This window comes from Anopheles aquasalis, chromosome 3, assembly GCF_943734665.1.
Source record: "Anopheles aquasalis chromosome 3, idAnoAquaMG_Q_19, whole genome shotgun sequence".
Classification (NCBI taxonomy): domain Eukaryota; kingdom Metazoa; phylum Arthropoda; class Insecta; order Diptera; family Culicidae; genus Anopheles; species Anopheles aquasalis.
The window spans coordinates 21,536,596-21,557,264 of record NC_064878.1 but is presented as its reverse complement, the minus strand read 5'-3'; the positions used below and the strand labels follow the sequence as shown (position 1 = coordinate 21,557,264).

Sequence of the window (20,669 nt, the reverse complement as noted above, 5' to 3'; positions counted from 1 at the left end):
TTCACTTCCTCGTTCCCTGGCGGCTTGCGCCTTAAAGAAAATTCACTTTCAACGACATTGGCAAAGGCTGGCGAGCTGGCTGGCTGGCGACAATGTTGTTTGACAAATGTGTTGAAGATGAAATGATTAATGTGAGCATAACGCACTGGCAGAAGAGTGGTGCGCTTGTGTTTGATTTACTGTACGTTCCTCGCTCCGATGGCTCCACTCAATGAAATAACCACGAGAGGGCACAAAAAGGAGTCGCAGTGATGAGTGTGATGACGATGAGTGTGATGACGATGGCGACGATCCCATTATGGCTGTTGTACCTCAAACACTGAGTGGTCTTGAGTGTGCAGTCGGATGCAAAATGAGCTGACAACTCTAGGCGCAGAGTCTAGGAGAGCTGGAGAGAGATTACGTTAAGCATAAGTAGCATAGTTACCGAATCATGTGACATGTAACAAGCTAAACTTCATAAATGAAAAGTTATCGTTAACTATTTATTCGATACATTGCTCGCACCGTGGTGATGAACGCAACAAACTCAACTCGCTACCTGTCAACTTTCATGTTGGACAGTCCGGCGGACCGAAACTCTCTGCCACACATTCATGCGCACTTATTGGTGCCATTTACCACTTTTGGATTATGCTTTAGATGGTGAGCAAGCACTGCAAACAGGAAAGTTTTTAACGATTTTCGCATCGTTGAACTGACGGCCCCCGGGATAGCGGGGGAAAAAAGGATGACGAAATAAAAGTAGTTCTAAGCAAAAGTATCCCTTTTCGTTGGCATGATCGTCAACCTTCCGATAAAAGGAGGAAAAAAATGGAAACTTTTCTGATAACTCCCGTGCCAACCATCGAGCGATACAACCTGGAGTTACTGCTACATCCAGAGCTGCCGCGTGTGTTTATCAACTTTTGGATAGTTTAGCAAAGGGGGGGCTTCGGTATGTAATTTCATTTTATGACACATATTTTTAACATTTTTCTGTGAATGCTGATCCTTTCAAGAAAATTGCATAATTTTTTTAGATCAATCTAAGCAAAACTGACCTAGTTACAGATTTTTAAAAATCTGCGTTTCATACAAGGCCCCATTTCCTAAAACCAACGTTTTCAAATTCGGTGCTCATCGTACCGTAAAAACTACTGAACCGAACAATTCGAATTTTTTTAACACATAATCTGTACACTCTTTACCAGGTAGCCCCGTCAAGAATTTATAAAAAATGTTGATACTGTTTTTTAAACAATTCTTTAAAAATCGTATTTTTAGGCAAAATGACAAAAATCATCACTTTTGCAACTTTAAAAGTCTGCCAAAAATCGAAAAAAAAAAATTCAACAAAATCTTAAGGAAGCTACCTGGATAAACTTATAATCTATCAAACGAGTATCGATTTGTATTCTTCTGATAACCCATCACGCAGCTACAATGGGCACCAAAAAAAAGGATCTTTTCAAACCTTCAACCTCCACAAATTTGATGTCATGGATGCAGTTTTTAATCAATCTTCTCGAAAATAGAAGCAAATATTCTTCAAAAGTTGCAGTTTAATATGCCATTCACTTGAAAAAATAAACTTGAACGGTTACGTTACAAAAAATTGTCAAAAATGAGCCTTTTTTGGCCAGAAATTACCGAATATTAATATTTCCGCCGGAACATACTAAACTGGGCAGATTATCTGGATTACGAAATATCACTAAACGCGGTGTATAAGCTGCTGTGTCAGGAAATCTGAAGCTGTATGACCTTTCTGAATCTCCACGGACGATTCGTGTTACAACAGCAATAATACTCTAAGATCCACGTTTTGATCCTCTTTACTTCGATTCCCTCAACAGCGCTATCAAAAGCTGCCGAGACCCTTTTTTATTTGCATAACATTATGTATAAAGGGTACGAAAACCATTGAATATAATCGTTATAAGCACGATGTCCCAAGATATTGATAACTCTACCAGCGAACCGCGCCATGTTTGGTGAATGGGAGGATTCGACCAAATCGGTTTTTAATGTTTAAGCTCATTTGTGCAACTCCTGCCTGCCCGATTCCCTTTTATGCTGTTGGGATTTCCAGTTATGAAATCCATAACTAACCTGGTCCTGAACTTGACGTGATCCACACCACGTGTGATTGCTGCAGTGCCATTTGGTTTTTTATGGTGTTTAAGAAGATGTGACCCAAACAAACAAGTGTAAATCCGTTGATTAAATATCTCCGCTACAAAACGATGGTTTGCTTCAAGCAGCAATCACGGACAACGAGCCCGGTGCTGAGGTTTTACTCTCAGCACAATGAAAGCGGAAACCAACGAGCTTCGTCCTCTTTTCTTTCCACTTCTTCTCTTTGCTACGAGCTCCAACTCACCACCGAGATGACGAGTTCCAAGAAAATGGGTGGATTTTAAATCTCTACCCACGCGATCCCATCGCATAGTGCCACCAACTGCTTTCAAGCTTTATAATAAGATTGCATTAAACTCCACCGAGAGAAAGACAGAGAGCGAGCGAGCACGTTTCGAGCACAGCTGCTGCTGCCACGGTGATGCTCGGTTGCGATCGAGGTTTCACTAATCTCATTTCTTAATTTGATAAACGCGCTTGTGACCTCACCGGGGAGTGCAGGGATGGGAAGGACGCAACGAAATATAAGCGAGAACTGCCCTGCCCCGGCGAGTGTTCATAATGTTGAACATAATGTGTCATAGTCGGTTGGCCGTGCTCGTTGAACGGTATCATATGTCGTTCGTTCGTTCGTTCGGTTTTATTCCAGCGTGCGCGCACGTGTTAATTGAATAGAAAAGAAGAGCGAATTATGAGGCGAAGCCAGGGGCCACCCATTTATCAGTCTCAGCTGTTTTGGGAAAGCTGATTCCAAAATTTAAAGCACTGCTAAGTAGATAAATTGAGCACATAAAAAGCGTTTGTTCAAATGTAATGCTTTTGCTTTAATATCAACGCATTATCAAAACACTATCATACTGAAAAACTTTGCTATTAAATGTCGACCAACTGCCTTCAAAACCGTAAAGCATACAGTAATTGATGATTCCAACAATAACTTGTAATCCAGAAGTAAATTCTAAACTCAATATCTCAAAATACATTAGCATTTGGAATATCGCAGAACTGGAACTGAAATATTATTTGATGACAAATAAAATTTTAACTGCCACATGCAATCCAGAACTCAAAACTTACAATAGCACGTTTGAAAATAAAAAACACAAAACAAATCGATCTTCTTCTGAGCAGATCGATCCTAAACAATTGGAAATGATTTTTAAATTGAAGAAAACGAAACCCCAATAAAATACTTTAAAACACTACTAAACAATGCTAAACATAACCAAAACTATGTAAAAATCTAACGAAATCTTGTACGAAATGCTTAGAAAGACCAAAGAAAACGGTGCACACAGTACATGGTCTGTCGTAAAGTAAACAGGACTTTTTCCATAAGAACATTTCTGGTATCTTGATGTGAGTATTTTTGTTTGAAAAGTGCATCTTTGAGCGACTTTCAGTCCAAATTTCATGGCATTTGGGCATCTAGAAGCAAAGTTATTGAATTAAAATGACAGTATGTTTTTGTCGTCGGTACAAAAATGATAATTCAGCAAAAAACCAATATCAAGTTTAGCTTTTAAACTCGATAAAACGTTTAGCTAATTGATGCAAAAAGTGTTCGGTGATGATTGTCTATCCCGTGGCAGAGTTTATGAGTGGTATACGCATTTTAAACCCAGTCGTAAAGATGTCAGCGACGACATTCATGTTCACTAAGCCAGGAACGAGATTACGCCTGGGAGCATCGAAAGAAACGCGGGATTTTATCAAAATTAACGCAACAAGCGGGCCAAACAATGGTTTGCCATATATTATCTTGGTGTTATGAAGCTTTTAATGCATAGCATTTGTCGCAGTAGGCAAGAATATCGTGAAAAGGGGAGTTGGCGCATGTTGCGCCGATAATGCGCTGCCTCATCGCTCAACGCTCACCACTGTTTTTTTTACCAAAAACTGCATTTTATCGAAAAATCCTTCCGTGTAATCACCTGATCTGGTTTCCTGTGACTTTTAAGTAATCGGTAAACTTCATTTGCTGATGAAAGGAAAACGTTATGCTGACATTTTGGCCCTTCAGAAGGTTTGTACCGACCACCCAAACATACTATCATTTTATGCGCTATAAGTTTGCTTCTAGTGGACCATATGCTATGACATTTGGACAGAAAGCCGCTCAAAAATGCAGCCTTCGAACAAAAATACTCACATTAGGATAGCGCCACCAGATTTTTTTCTATGTAAAAAGTCCTGTTTACTTTGCGACTGACCATGTATTACGAACGAAATAATAAGATAGATCTACACATAATCTACACAAGATAAAATCTACACATAAATTGACACTAACTTAATCCTATTAGAAACACTTAGACAGAATAAAAGAAAAAACAATAATGAGATCGAATTTTATTGATCTGAAGTAAGGACACCTAACAATAAACGCATAACATTCAACGTAAAACCTAATTAAATAAATAAAAAACTAGCAACTAACTACATTCTCACGCAAACTGCTTTCAAGCTAAATGCAAATGGTCTATTTTCCATTGATGTTGGCCAACCTTACCTGCAGCTTCGATGGTGGCGACACCACCAGACAGATCTTCATGGTCGTCTTCAGAAAATCGTCCCGTTTCTTCCTCACACTGCTTTTCACGCTATCGGTGGTGACTCCTCCACCACCACCACCACCCGAAAGGCCCAATTCTTTCACCGCATCCCCCAGGGAGGTGCTGCCACCGGTGGCCGCTGGTGTAACGCTACCGAAGGTGAGTGATGGAAGCTGTTGTCTCGCTTCACTCGTCCCGACCGGTGCCGGTGTCGGTGGCGTAACGTAGCAGGTGCTCGTTACGATGGCGGGCGCACCATCGGGAAGGCTTAGCGCGGTGGAGGCGGAGGTGGTGGTGGTGGTGGTGGCCATCACTAGTGCGGTGTTGTCGGATGTGTCCGAACCCGTGCTAATGCCCGCGGTGGACGGATGTTTGCTAATGGGAGAGCCACCGGGGCACGTGGCCAAGGTGTGAAGTGGTACCGGTGCCGCTGGTTTCGTGGGCCCACTCACTGGCGGGTGGTGTAGGTGACGCGGTGGTACGGCCGGTGGCGAACCGAGCGTGTGCTGTGACGGTGACGTCGATTTGAGCATCAGCGAGCGGGTTCGCTTGGCACCGGAAGTAATCAGCGTAGTGGCGCTGTTGCTAGTGACCGCGGTGCTAGTGTTTAGCTGCGGTTGGGTGCTGCTGGGTGACACCGGACCTAGAGGCGACCCGGAAGAGGCCGGTGTCGGTGAGTTCTTCAGGCAGCAACCGGATATGTTGTTAAAGTTTAATATAAAAGGATTATTGCTTCGTTGGTCCATTGGTTTGGAGGATTCCAGGCTGCTGCTGGTGGTGGTGGTGGTGGTGGTGCTGGTAAAGGTATTGGTGCTCGGTTGCTGCTGGCAGACGCTACTGTTGCTACTGCTGCTAGTGCTGACTGCCTGGGGGATACTCGGTGCTTCCGCGTAGTGTGCGTAGTGCGCCGAACCATAGCTAGCCTTCCGGTAGAGTGGAGCCTGATAGTTGGTCACCGGTGAGGCCGGTTGAGTCTGGGGTGACTGCTGACGTGGCTGCTGAGCTAACTGTTGCTGCTGTTGCTGCTGTTGCTGACGTTGTATAAACTGCTGGGTAGTGCTCGAGATGCGGCTAAATTGATGATAGATCTGATACTTTGGAGGTGACTGGGCAACGGTGTGGTCAAAGCTGCGGCTAATGCTTTGCGGGAAGATTAAGCTGAGTCCGGGGGCAGTATGGTGCTGACTCGACACCGGCTGGTGCACAGCCTCTTCCTCGGTGGATGCTGTGAACGATAATGATGATGACGATGGTGGTGGTGGTCTGATGGGTGATGATGATGGCGCTGATGCTGCTACGGTTGAGGTCACACTCGGATCGACGGCCGTAACCGGATACGGCTCGGTGCCGGGCGATAGCTGATCAATACTGCTGCGCACGAGCTTCCGCTGTTTGATGCATTCATTACGCTGCTGTTGTTGAATGTGTTCATCCATCATCCCTAGGGGGAGGTTGTTCAGAGGGGGTGGTTCGGGGGTGGTGTGTTTGATCCGAGCTATTTGGGTGGCCCGTCTTTTTTTTCCTGGTGTGTACGTGAATGTGTGTGATGTGTGTATTGTTTTGAGCAGCAGCAGGTCCGACACTAGAGCAACGGCAAGTCTAGGTTGGCCAGTGCGATGGCCGGATGTTGGTCAGTGGTCGAGTCGAGCTAGAACGTTGGAACCGTCGTTGCGCAACCTCGCTGCTACTACTGCCACCGTTGCTGCTCCACATTTGAGTGCCGTATCCGTGCGCTGGAGGCCGGCTCTCTATTTGCGTAAATTGCACTAAACGCCACCACCGTTGCGCCCGGTTGGGTTTTACTCGTTGCACTCTGTCACTGTTCCTGGTCCCCTCGTCTAGGAGGTCTAGAACGCGTTCCACGAACTACAGTTCACTCGCTTTCGATGGCTCGCTGCTGCCGTTGCTGGTCTACCGAGGACGCCGACGATGACGACGGCGACGGTGCTCATTGCGGCCGTGGATTCGGTTTCGGTTGGCTTGGCTTGGGCGGTAAACTTTCCACCTGAAATGATTTAATTCCGATAGAGTCGACCCGCTCGCTTGTGACCACATGTGCGCGGCGCAATAAATCAAAACAGTTCCACACGATAACGCGCGAGAAGAGAAGGGGGTGCCCAGTGGTGTCCCTTTCGAGGAACCCACACAGCACTCGCACTCTCTCTCTCTCTCTCACACGCTTGCAAAAACTCTTGGCTCGCTTTGTTTGTTGCAGTTGAGAATGGAAGTATTTATTATTTACACAGGACGGATGTTTGCAAATTTAATGACAAACTCCGGACGCCATTTCATATCTCCGGTGGAAACGGCTACGACAGACAGAAATAGAGGGACTAATGCCGGAGCCAATGGTTCCGGTACGCTAGATAAGTTGTAGCTCGCTAGTTCTGCGGAACGGAAACCGTTGGGGTTATACGCGTTGCGCTTCACTAGCTTTTAGTGCGTCATCAACAAATCGCGCTCACCGATAGACGGAGTTGTTTTGAGTAATAAAATGTTTTTGTTTCCGAACTGAAATAATGTGTTTAACATAACTATGAAAATATGGTAAAAACTGTATTTGGTGGTAAAAATTGTAGAAATTGAATGAAGAGACATTTGTTCAACAGTTTCTATTAAAAACCCCAGAAAGTATTACCGGATACCTGGCGTCTCCATCATCGGATTTGTACAACGGACCTTCATGATTTCGTTTTCCCGGGGCGGCGACCAGTTTCGGAATTGCCTTTATCTCTCTGGTCACGAAAACTGGCACCGGTTGAGGTTTGGTGGACAAAACTAAATTTAATAAACTCAAGCACCTCCAAGTTATGTGAAGTGGCCCACGAACTGGTTTATACTATAAAACTGAAGCCCGCATGCCTGCCCGAGTTTGAGACCCATGCTCTAGACCTAATCATGCATTTTAAATCCTCTTTAATTACTTAAAATGTCCTTAAAGATTTTTTTTATGCAAAAGAATGTATCATTGAAAGTCTGCACTAAAAGCCTCAAACCATCGAATGACAGTTACCGCATAGCCAACTTGATGGTAGGAACAATTTAACTAGTTAAACTCTTTCCAATCGTGTATAATATTGTCACACAATTTGGTTCACAGAAAAACAAAACCTCGAAAGGAAAGCATTTGGAATGTTCGAACTACATTGACATGTGTGAATTATATGATTCTCAAATCGCAAAAATACATACTTCGCATCGGAAAACATGAATTTCGGGTCAATAACTTTGGTTACGGTACCACCAGACAAAGATCCTTTTGCTAAAGGGTGTCCGAAAGCTCGTCGAAACTATCACTGGACATCGTTATTTACGACCATCAATTTATTTGCGGGAAGTACGCCCCGAAATGAAGACAAAAGTGGAGCGCGGACAACAGCTCTTGCTATATTGTCACCTAACAATGCTCCATGCAATCGCAATTTCGGGGTACAAAGCACCATTAAACTGTCAGTAAAATGGAATTCACTATCACTTCCACGTTCCTTATTTTACCTAGTAGTTTTGGTCGATAGAATAGACAGCAAAAAAGGATTGCTAACAAAAGAAATTCACATGAATGTTACACCATCCATCAGATTCTACGTAAGAGCGCGCATTTTGCACCTGGTATTTCAACCACCATGCGATTGTTTTAGAACACGCACCTCGAACTCATAATAGCATGCGGGCCGCAGAAGAAAGAATCAATCAGTTCGCGGGCCATTTTACCACATAATTTGGAGGTGCATGGCTGCTAAATATTCTGTTTTGCAAAAAAAGCCTAACCGTTGTCGGTTTTCGTGGCTAGAGAAGGTAACGAAATTCTTAAACAGATCGCCCTAACGGGATTACGAAATGATGTAGCTCAGTTGCCGAAACCCGATGATGGAGGCGCCAGGTAAGCGATAGAATTTCAGGGGTTTTTCATCATTCTACACATACTTAAACATACGTTCAGGAGTGTTGAATAGAAATTAAAATCACAAGGATCTAGGAACTAAATTACACAAGGATCTCAAACTCCATTATGTTGAGAATGTTGCAATGTTGCTTCATTCAATTTTTCAAACACTACCGTCATTGCGGATCATTAAATACATTAAACAATCCAACACCTTGAACGACACGAAACAGAAGGTTCCAATTAAAAGGATCACTGCGCTTGCAAAAAGAGTTGAGTGAAAACATTGGCGGTTACCGTTGCATAATTATTATTCATTTCATCTGCGGGCTGGTGCAACGCGGTCACCCTGACGCACGCACACTACCACTATCCGAGGGAATTTCCTACCATAAATCGATAATTTGTCCGTTTAAAGTGTTCTTCCCCGGCATGCAAATCGCACAACGCGGCAACGGGTCGCACCATTATGCCGCGAAAACATGATAGTCAGATAATTAGCTAGGGAAAAGCTATTGCTTCACGTCCGTGCCCCGGTAGTGCCTCAGTGCTTTACATGCTACGCTCATGCTTGTATTATGATTATGGAAAACGGTAGAAAATATAGCGGATAATCTTTTTGATTGAGAATCAAGCGCCGCTATTGATTAGCGCCCAGTCGCCCTCTCGCGGCTTATTGCATTCTGCCACCACCAGCCACCTGCAGCCATTTGCACAGCTTGGGGTATTAATTTCTGGGCTGGTAGAGCAGTGGCTGATGCCTAGTTTGCTGGAAGTGAAAATGTTCCTAATCCATCCAGTCCCAACGCTTGCTCGTGATCGTTGCGTGGCTGTGGCGCACAATGGGATCAAGGTTGGGCAACATAGCAACGATGGTCAGTTCTTTTGAATCGATGTTTTATTGTTCATGTTTATCTCGAGTTGATGGTCATTATATCTTGAATATTATTTATATTATAAAGTACCGATGCACTTACTTTATTTACTAATAAACCGTTTTAAGTAAAAGAAATGTTTCCACTAAAGAGGCACGCCTATAGTGCGATGTGAAGGAAGCCCCAAACGATGACGGCGCTGTGTGCTAATTAGAGGAAAATCAATAACTCCCCCTAATGCACTCTCCAGCAGCGCGCGAGGCCGTCGTCGTGGCACGATGCGCTGGGATTTTGCAATCTTTGCCTAACCCAATTCCCGACGCTCGTCACCTTCATCGTGCGCCCAGCACCAATTCCCCTTCTTCCGCACATACCGTCTTGCCTGATTCCCAGGAGAAACGGTTGCTGGGACAAAACAAATTTCATCGGCATTGATCGGAGCATCGGAGCGCCAGGAAAACGTATCGACCCACCGCGGGTGGGGTGAGGTGGGTCATTCGAATGCTTTCCCAAATCCCGTGAGCTGACCGGAAGAATAAATAATGTATCGAAAATACGGATTTATTGCTCTTGATTAAGGTCGTGGAATGGAAGGTGGAGGATGATGATTGATAGCAGGGTGTGACCAGAAAACTTGAGCGCCATCATGATCAGGTCACGCCACTGGGAATACCAAACGAACGTCCACGAGTTCGGGGACGGTGGATTCACAAACGAATCGAACGAAATGGTTCATCAGTCGTGGTCGGTTGTACGTTGCGTGATAACAGAAGGCTGTTTCCAAGGATTTGAGACGCGTTATTTACCGGGAGATACGTGGCTTGATAGATGATTGTTCGCGCGGAATGGAAACGCACTACACGAATACATGAATGCACAAACTGAAAGCGTACGAGTGCAGATTGCATCGAAGAGCAATCAGCCTGTGTCCTTTGTGTGATGATGATGGTTCCCGGGGAAATAAAACATTTATAAGTTCGATCCATAATTCATCTGTTTCGCTTGAAGCACATACACCAGGGACACAAACACGTGGTTTCTACTATTCAACCGTCGGCTAGTTAGACGTGATCACCTTCCGTATGCAGCATCGCCCCCCAAACCCAATGCTTTATGCATCCTAATGATATTGTGTTCCCTCCGAGCTCCCGTTACCTTGACTCTCACTCTGACTCTGCTGGGACTCTGTTGGTGTGCAACCTTGGCATCGGTCCCTTTGCTCCCCTTTCCTTTTTGGCAAATCGCCATGACGTTACGCGTGCTGCTTCACCAAAATTTCCGGGGAAAGAACTGTCACTCCAAACCGATGCACCAGTAGCAGCAGCAGCAGCAGCAGTTGGATGGTGACCGATACGAGGAAATTGGCATTCATCCAGGATCGGGCTTCGACGAAGAGGTTGCATAACGAAAGGCTTGCGAGTGCGTTATTGCTTTCGACGACTGACTGGAAGCCCACGTAGAGCTTGGTTGGCTCCTAATGAGCCGATCAACCACTTTCGAGGGTCACAAACACTTGCCATGGCCGATGGGAATGATTGAAAATAAAGTGTCCTCGAGATGGTTCGTGGTTTTGTGTCGTGTGAATGTTTCTGGAAGGTACAGTTTGTCCTTTTATAGTTCAGACATAGATCAGACGCCACTGGCCAATAAAATTAGTGATTAAAATTAGTATTAATAGGCAATTTGTGGTTTTAGGTATAACTACACTAGATTATTTCTTACGAAACGGAATGATAATGACTTTCCTAGCGTTTATTGGCTATATTAAACATTTCAAGTTGTTGTTGAACATTAAGAATTGGAAAGAATTGCAATCCTGTGCGTACAAACTTTTAAAATGCTTTATCATGGAAAAGTTACAAAAAAAATCTAAACAATCCACTTATGCACAGAAAGCATGTCACCTTTTGCATAATTCGTTGTTTTTAACATAAACAATTTAATGAGCTAATTTGTCTTAAACAAAGCATAGTCAATACAACCTGTTGACAAACGATCTACGATCGATGAGTCCAATAGCAACTGAGTGCGATGAGCGACTATTCAAATTGATTCAACATTGTTAAAACCAAAACGAGAAAGTGGTAGCTATTAACAACGTTCTTTAGGTTGACCAAAGGATAAAGAAACGGTTCCGTTCCTGCCAAGTCCTTACCGTCATCATACTGCCAAAAGCGCCCAAATCCTCCTGGTCCTAGGCTGCTACTTCACTGTAAGCATCCCGAAAAGGATTTAGAGCACTCATTTCTCTTCCCTAGCTCCTGCTCCTGCACGCTACTCTTGTTTGGTTTTAATCAAACAAGCTTAATTGGGATCCAGTAATCAGGATGACAAGTTAGCACTTCTCCGGACACCTTAGTCTATGGTGGCGGAATGTGGTCTCATCGTTGAAGTCGGAGATCAAACCCCTTTTGCGTGCAGCGTCGAATCATTTCGTCGCTTTGCCTTCTTCGAGCCAGCCTTCGGAGCTGACAATAAATTAGTTCCACTCGCTCACCAGACATACGACGGTGTGTCCCTTTACGTCTGTGGAGCGGCACAACTGAGCGCACATCAGGTCTCCATCCTACGCCCGGGGACAAATCACTTTTCTCCATCTCAAAAGCTACGACGGGTACATCTATGGGAGGTCTGCCAAGGGAAGACATGGTTCGTATTTGTCGCTATTATTCCCACTTGACTTTCAGGATTAAATGCTTCAAAGCTAGGTGATTCCCGTTGATCAACGCAGTGACATGCAGTGGTTCCCGACCGGGCAGGGGACTTTCCAGAGCAACTGCGTGTACAAATAAAACTAATTTGCGGTTGTTGATCTAAGGAATTTACTCACAATTAATTGATGGAAGACACGGGGGTTTGGTCGGGTTTGTTATTTCATCTTATGGCTGCCCGACGACAGCTCTTGGCAGCAGCATCCAGCGCACCAAAGAGCAGCACCAGGAGGGCAGAAACGGGGAGAGACAGACCGAGGGTGCTGTTGAACTTCGTAAGACGACCTTACGGTTCACGGGCGACAGTAGATGGGGGATTTGCTGAAGAGTGCAGATGACAATTTGCCACGCAAATCCCGTTTCGAGAGCGGCCATTAGAAAGATCATTTGAGTTTCTCCGAAAACGCACTCACCGTTTGTGGCTTTAAGGACAGGGCGCTCTAGGGTATGCAGGCACATCAACAAGAAGAGAATTGTAATTAAAGTACAACCCGGAATGCTTTGCGGATTCTACATTATCGTAAATAATGGTCACGTTGATGATATGGATCTCGGAAGCGATATGTATTGCGAACTGGTATTTTATGAAATGAGCTTTTCAATTAGCTTTTCAATCAACATTTAACAGGTTTTTGTGTGAAATAAGTCCCACATGCTCTCCTACTTCACAAGAAAATGTATAAAACGAGATTAAATGAATTTCAGATATAAAACCACTTAAATCCAACGTTCCACTTGTATGCAATTTAAATTGTAGTTAAAAATCATTATCAAGAATTAATTAAATCGTCCGAAAAAGGGTTTCGTTTCAATAAAACGAATGCAAAGTATTAACCTAATGACCGGTGCATCGTCTCGGCCAGTATGTTGCATCGAATTTCGAGCCTTTAACGATGCCATTTGCATTGAAAGTATTGGCCATGGCCTGAAGAAGCTGTTCGAAATGGTATCCCAAATTGCCTGTGTCCTTTTTCACTTTCCAGATTCCGGTTCCCTTTTCGAAGTTCATTCCATTTCATATCTCTGCCCTGCTTTACAGTTCTGTTGAACATAACTGGTACAAAGGTTAATTGAAATGATTATTTGAAACACAACGACCAGAGCTTTCTATCGCAACGGAATGGAGTTGAATAAAAACAATCCACTTCCAAAATGGTTCGTAATCGTCCAGAGTAGTTGATGCAAGCAAAGTGTTGTTTATTTTTGTGGACTGCGGATGGAATGGAATGCTTTCTTTCGAATTAAATCCATTCTCAAGTACCGTTGGCTTCAGTTTCACTAGCTTTTACCGGCATGATTTCAAGTGTTTATCGGATTTGTTTTTCAGCGACGTCAATAAACAGAGTCGTTGAAATATTTGCTACAACTATTTTTTATTTCAAATCAAGAGATTGGCTTAAACATACGGCTCGTCCGTCCTTATATATGTTAAAAAAAAAAGAGATTGGCTCGTTGCTTTTTATTCAAATTAATCTCTGAGTGGTGTGATAAAGGATTGGATATTTCGATTGCTTGTTTATTGGATTGCAGTTACATCATGCTCTGGTTTGCTCTGCTTGTTGGTCAATTCAAACAGTTCTTTTATAGTATTCTACAGCATTTCATAAATTGACTACTCAATAATTTCAATACAGTGCTCATGCACTCAAAGATTTATAAACACAAGGATAAACACGATTCAATTAAAATCTGTTTATCGATAAAAAAAATCTGTTTATCGATTCTGTAATGTGGCACTGTTTTAATTCACAGTAATAATTTCTGATATTAAATCATTCAATCAAAGTGTAAATCACTTTCCACTATTTTTTTCGAAACATCATCCACTACGTAAGAAAACAATCTATAGTCTCTTGCAGTACAGCCAGCATAAATCATGATAAAATATGTTTTGCTAACTTAATGTTTCGTCCAGCCGTCCAACAACTAGCGTAATTCAATCAATGGACATTTAAACCCTTCGCTAATGCTTCAGCAACGGCTGGGTGTTTGTTCCATCTCGGTTGCCGCCAGCTGGATGAACATGATCCCGAAGTTCATTAGATGACACCGACCCGTACCATTTGGCAATCATGCACCATCGTGTCATCTGTCGGAGGAGCTTTGCGGATTGAATGTAATTGAGAGCACGGAAGGAGCAAAAAAAAACCCGGAACGATGGAAAAGCTTAATAAACCATCAACTCACCAGAGAGAGGCCAACGTTGAGTTTAATTAAAGCGCAACCAGCTAGCCATCCAGCTAACCGACCGCGTTATCCCCTTTTCCGGATGTGTCAGGGACATTTTTTTGTTGTTGCTTCCTTCTACTATTCGCCTGTCCATGCTTTCCATTGCCCTTTGGCTCCGGAATGAAGAAATTAATTTGCTACAATGCGAAATGATGCATCGTACGACAATCCACCCCGACCGCATAATGCCCGGCCAGAACCGTTATTGCCCGTAATTGACCGTGCGATGGGGATTTTATGGGTGCGTTCGTCATCTTCATCCTGCAGCGTGAATGTGGGTCACTCCATGGATGGCACTCCAGAACGTTTCAAGTGGAGAGCAAACCATTACAAGCTCTCGCTGTGCATTTAAGAAACCATTTTGAAAACCCCATTAATTCAATTTACGAAAGTGCGTTACTTTCAAGTGGCAGAACTGGTGAAACACTCGAATGTAGTGCTTTGCTCAGCAGAAGCAGTTCATTAATACAATTAAAAACTTGCAATCAACTCTTGGTGCAATCCAACTATAAAATTGCTTATGTTGAATGAAGGATAGATCCAAACGTGGTAGTAGCATCAACATGCAGCAGATAAACAAATCAAGCAACGACCACAATCCGAGAGGTGGAACGAACGAACTAGTGCGCTCCATGAAAAAAGATGGTAAACGTCTGACATGTTCTACATTTTGCAGATCTACAACCGCAACAACTACTACTAAGAGCTTGTTGGTTCCTCCACGGAACGAAACCACAGATGCTTTATATGCTCTTCGTGAGATGTTTGATTAATGTTTAATTTCTGCTCGTTAGCTTTCTCTCTCTCTTCTCTCTCTCTCTCTCTCTCGCTCTCTCTATCTATCTAGCTGCCAGAATGTGATTGGATGGTTGTGTAAATAGCAAATGCAAAATATCCGCAGGCAAATGGCCCATTTCTGGTGAGAAGCAAAGCGAACATCCTGGGGCTCCTACTCACCCAGGATGTTCCTTCCTGTAACTGTACTTCGGTCACTTAATTGTCTGCTCTACGCTGTATAGTGCCTACGCTCGTGCGTGTCCACTGGATCGATATGCCTGGATCCCTGAGGAAATCTGATGCCAATATCCGTACGGAAGTCCATTACTGATCAAACGGGTGCACGGTTGAAGGATAACATTTCCGGTTAAAACACAGCCCTTGATCATCAATTACCGTGCCAGCTGGTGAACCATTGGTCGTTTCATTACCTTTGCCATCAACCATACCACCGATGCTTGATTTAATTCTCAATTGAAGACTTTCAACAATTGTGCTTAAAAGTATTTCGTCGTTTGATGGCAAAGTACTTAAACTGCAATGTGGATTGATTAGTAACGATTGATCAGGAGAGACATTTGACTCTGAAACTTTAAGTTCTTAATGGGTAATGGGACTTTTTTAAACTGTTTGCCGCCAGATTTTTTTTCTCTTTCCCACAAAAAGCTAGTGGACCTCTCGTGGAGCCCAAAAAAATCGTATCGATAAAATTATGGAGCCAATTTTGTAACTCCTCGCGCTGTCCGCGCTCTGTTCGATTGAAGATAGGTAATTAAGGCAACATGCAGAAGCTTCTTACAAAAAAAAAGAACAGAAATAAAGAGAGGCAAGTTTGACGGTAAATGCAAGGTAAAATTACGGCTTTCACGGTGTGCCCTTACAGTCAGGCCTCGCACCTCCGGTGAAAGTTCGTTCTGGGTGAAACTTTGGCAATTTCAGGTGCTCAATCAATGGACCGCGATCACTGCTCGGTTTGCACCCCACTCCACTCCCGGCCCGGCGTAAAATGAGAAGTAATAATCGGTAAAAGTTTCATAAAATCGAAACAGGTAGCAATAAAATCAAACGCGATGTTCGCTCTTCCGCAACACGGATCGGCAAAGTTTCGCAGATCACGGCGGCTTTATGACCAGGGTGTATATAGTGTGGTGGTTTTTGCGGCAGTTCTGTGCTTCCAAGCTCTCCAGTGTGCTCCAGTTCACACTTCTGTGTTTGCGCAAAATGTTGAAACAACGCCATGGTTCATTTCCTTTTTGCGTTTCGCTTTGCATTACAATGGTTCGGTGGTAAGTTGGTCTTTGCGGTTCCCTAGTAATGTTTACTTTTAGCTTAAATAAGTTGCTAACACAAATTCAACTCTGAGTTGAGAAAGGAATCACGAAGAATCGTTCAAGAAGTTATGTAAAACTGATCTAAAACACCAATATAATTCCAGTAATCATAGCAAAAAGCCGAGTGCGGTAGCAAGCTAGCGGCGGTAACAATCTTGAAATAGTTAGCAAAAATCTTTGATACTCTCTTTTCCGTACGGACGACACCGGCAGAATGTGTTAAAGGTCCTTTCCATGAAGCTCACATCGGTTGAGCTGGGAAGTTTGATGGATTGGCAGGCATTTCTTTCGTCATTTTTCCGTGGAAAACGCCACATACCAAAGGTCTGCCGGACCGCACGGTGTCTGGTTTGGCGTGGAAAAAACGAAAGACAAACTCGCAATAAGAACTGACCGTGGTTGATCTATTTTTAAACTCCCTTCCTTTTCCCATGCTCTCCCGGGCGGCAGAACATCCAACAGAGTTGAACACAACTTTCGGGGAGGAAAATATTTCCAACTTACGTAAAGTTGAAGCAGCTTGGAGTTGAGCGAGAACGAGTTGAGAGTTTAATGTGTCGAAAGGTAGTTTGTAATGAAAGGTGAGTTAGGGTGAGCCAAGGATGTTCCAAGGTGAAAAGCGACGGTGATGTTGTTTATAGCACGTCCGCTACGCTACCGGGGAATCTTTTGCAGGTCGAGCAAAACCTGCGGATAAATCACGGAACCTTCCATCCGGTTGTCCGGTATGCGGGCGAACGAGCCATCACGGAATTCGTCTGCTCCTTCTATCAGCTGCAAGTCAAGAGAAGAGAATTCCATAATTTCTTCAACTTATAACCCAAGGCTCATCATTCGTCATCAAGTTGTTCATTCAATCCGTCTTGTCTACTAAATAATACACATAATCAGACAAGTTGCTTCGAAGGAATGTGGTAATGAGCCATAAAATAGAACAACAATCTAAGCTCGCCTGGCGGCATTTGTTGCCCAGAAGCACGTGAAGCAACATTCCTGTTTTAAGTTACAAGAATTTCCACGGAGTTGAAAGACTACTCGAGGGGGGTGAGGTTTTCGCATCAACCGTGGTTTTTCCTTTTATTGCTCTGGTGCATGCTCTATCGCCGACGCCAGTTCCTTGCTGAGGGACAAGAAATCGCTTACCATAATGGAGGGCGTACATGTGCGATAACCCTACTTCCGGAGCCCCGTTCTTCCCTGGCTACTGGCTGGGTGCTGATTTTATGCTTCGCATGTTTGCCGTCCTTCCGCTCTTCCGCTCCATCCATCCCCTTCGCCTCCTTTCGATCCCATTTGCGTAACGTTACGCAAGGGGTTTTTCCCCGGCTGGCGACGAACTGAACGCCAGGCACATAGGGCTCAAGTAGGGCGAAGCGTATGAGATAATAGATTAAAAAAAAAAAAGAAACTGAAGAATCATAAGTAAATGCCGTTGGGCATATTGTAACTGGAATGAAATTTTCATCGAGCAAGATTAAATCTCCGGCCCGTTACTATTTGATTATTCGCACGGCGCACGCCTTAAGTGAGTGAAGGCAGCAACGCAGCAGAGCCAAGGAGTCCAGCAGGACCATGAATGATGATGGTGAAAAAACAAATTGGAAATGATGAGGTGAAAAGTAACGGCATCGATCGGCTCGATGCGCTTGAACGTGCTAGTGAATAAGTAGACCTAAAGCAAACGTTCATGAAACGAGAAGTATTATGAAAAAGTACATAATACAGGCAGGACATGTGTTCAATTCATGTTGCCACGCATCATGTCCTCGAGTTTCCTTTGATTTCCCTCTTTTTTTGTAAACGTCAGCCTGTTGATAAATGAATCTGTAATTCATTTCTAATCCCTTTCCGACACAACACCTCGCCCAGGCGCCCGATTGCCGTTCGTATGAATGCGTAACATGCTGCACGGTTTCTTAATTAATCAAGTTCAACAGGGGCGAGATCCGCTGAAAGAAAAGCGTGTAAAAACGTACGACAACAGGAGCATGATGCTGGTGCTGGAACACTCGCACCATTGCTTATGACTTGCACATTCGATCGAATGAGCGAGAGTTTCCGGGTTGCAGTGCCGGTGCCAGTCGGTGGCATGTGTGATCTTGGTCTCGTCCGCACTGCACAAGCAAATGAGGATATCAGCCTATTTATTTATAGTACGCTGCGCTGGCGGTAGTCGCTTGTTGGCGGTAGTGAATGGTGCACCGGAATCCTTTTCATTCTTTTTACTTTTCACACTTCCTCGTCGTCGTCGTCGTCGCAGTCGAGCTTTCCGCTTGCTTCCAAATCATCTAGCATACGGTGGAAAGCCACCAACAGGCCACGAGAAAGCGACACGAGCAAACGGTAGCCTTTCTTTTCCTTTCAGCCCGGCCTTTCGTGTGGCCTGATTGATCCTCGTATAGAGACCACAAACAGTTCACGCTTTCGCTTGGTTTGCGGTGCCAGAAGGGCAGGGTTGTTGATTTTCTGTTCTATGATGTTTCACACTTTCACAGCGAACCTGCAGTGGGGCGGTGAGTGCGGTGAAACGTGAAATCCACAGCTGGAGAGTGCGGTTCCGCAAAGCATAACCGATCGCACCATAAGCCTTGCAGAGCCTTGCACACTGCACATGCAATGCTTATTTCAATGATTGTGCATTGTGTTTGTGTTTTTGTTAGGATTGCTCTATCATATATTGTATTGTAAAAACATCAATGTACAGATGAACACACTCAGTCTGTCGTGGAAACAACACCGTCCGTTACAAACGATCTCTTGTCCTACATTTGAAATAATAAAAATAAATCTGTTGATATGTTGCGGACCCTCTTGAGAGAAAGCAGGAGTGCAAACTAAATGCCTACAAATAGTAAAACATCATGGAGATCTGCGTAAGTGCATTGCTAACAGAGTGTTTCGGGGTTTAATGCTGATCTAATAATGTTTTCTATGCGCTTCAGTGGAGGATGAATCAAGCTAATCTTTTATTTCAGGCGGCGGCAAACGAACCAATACTTTGGGATCCATGGCATTTAGATTTCAATGACCCTTCTCGGAAACAGGCCGCAATCGAACGCGTTGCTGCCAAGTTGAAGCTGCCCATTTCAATGATTCGACCAAAGATTCATCAGGTCCAAGGTAGATTTCTCGCATCGATCGTGGAGCTCACCAGATTCGTTTGTGAAGCGTCGGACAGTTCTTCAGTGGATGAGGTAAATTCATGATCTCAATTCTCCTTCGCTCGTCTAGAAGATCTCTGCTTCCCTACTATCGGGGAGAGTTCGAAACTTTAATTTAAAAAATCAACTCTAGCAGATAACAGTACGTATCTACCTATAGGGCTGGTTCCTACTGCTCTCCTGCATAACCGTCATACATGATTGCCAAAAACATTTTACACACTTAACTGCGGCAATCAATACTGATATACATTTTACTATTTCAGGAACAAGACGAGGACGAGGACTTGCTTAGCGACATTGAAACTCATCCAAATCCTTGCTCCGATGGGCAAATACTCGACAAACTACCGAAGAAAATCGAGGAAGATATGAAAAAGGACGACAGCCCCACATGGCCAGCTCACTTGGGTTCCTACGTAACAATGATGATACAGAATGCCGGCGACCGCCCAGAGGCGGAGATGAGGCGTCTGCAGTAAACACTGATCAGCGTAATGGAAAACTTCCAGGATGGTGGAATGGCCGCCCCTTGAGCTCGAAGAAGGGAAACACATTTTTTTTGCGAATTTAGCAATCATTTTTCAAACTCCAATTGCTTTACTTTAGTTTAGTTTTAGAGCTGCAAAAAAAAACAATGAAATTTCGCATCGATACCACACGAAATGAAACCGAACGAACTACCCCTTCTGTTACCATAACAGAGACAATTCAATGTCAGAAGAACGAAATAATAAATCTGCAAATACAGATAGCTAAATCAGAATGAGTGTTCTATCCGAAAAGTTTCGCCAGCGTCACACCCAATAATTACATTACCTGATATGTAATTTTGCAGAACTCTTTACATTCTAACCAGCCAGCCAGTCCCATCGTATCCGCGGATAGGCAAAGCGATTTCCATTGAACCGTGAATCATTTCGGAATCTTCGTTTGATCCTCACCAAGAACACTTTCAAATTGCCGGCAAATGTTGTTTATGGTTCCGGGGAGTATTACCGCGTTGGTTTCGTGGCGCTCACGGCC

The 20,669-nt window shown here is 43.9% G+C and overlaps 1 protein-coding gene across 3 annotated transcripts in view; it reads right to left on the bottom strand.

Annotated features, from left to right (window-relative positions):
* The window catches only part of LOC126576987 (uncharacterized), a 92,793-nt gene that overhangs the window by 25,575 nt on the left and 46,549 nt on the right, over window positions 1–20,669 (bottom strand). Inside the window, exon 1 of one of the 3 annotated variants that reach the window (XM_050238331.1) lies at window positions 4,634–5,348. The exons of the other annotated variants lie outside the window; for them this stretch is intronic. Coding sequence (XP_050094288.1) covers window positions 4,634–5,209 — 576 coding nt within the window. The 5' untranslated portion in view covers window positions 5,210–5,348. Of the gene's footprint in view, window positions 1–4,633; window positions 5,349–20,669 lie in introns of those variants that run through there. 3 annotated transcript variants of the gene reach the window in all.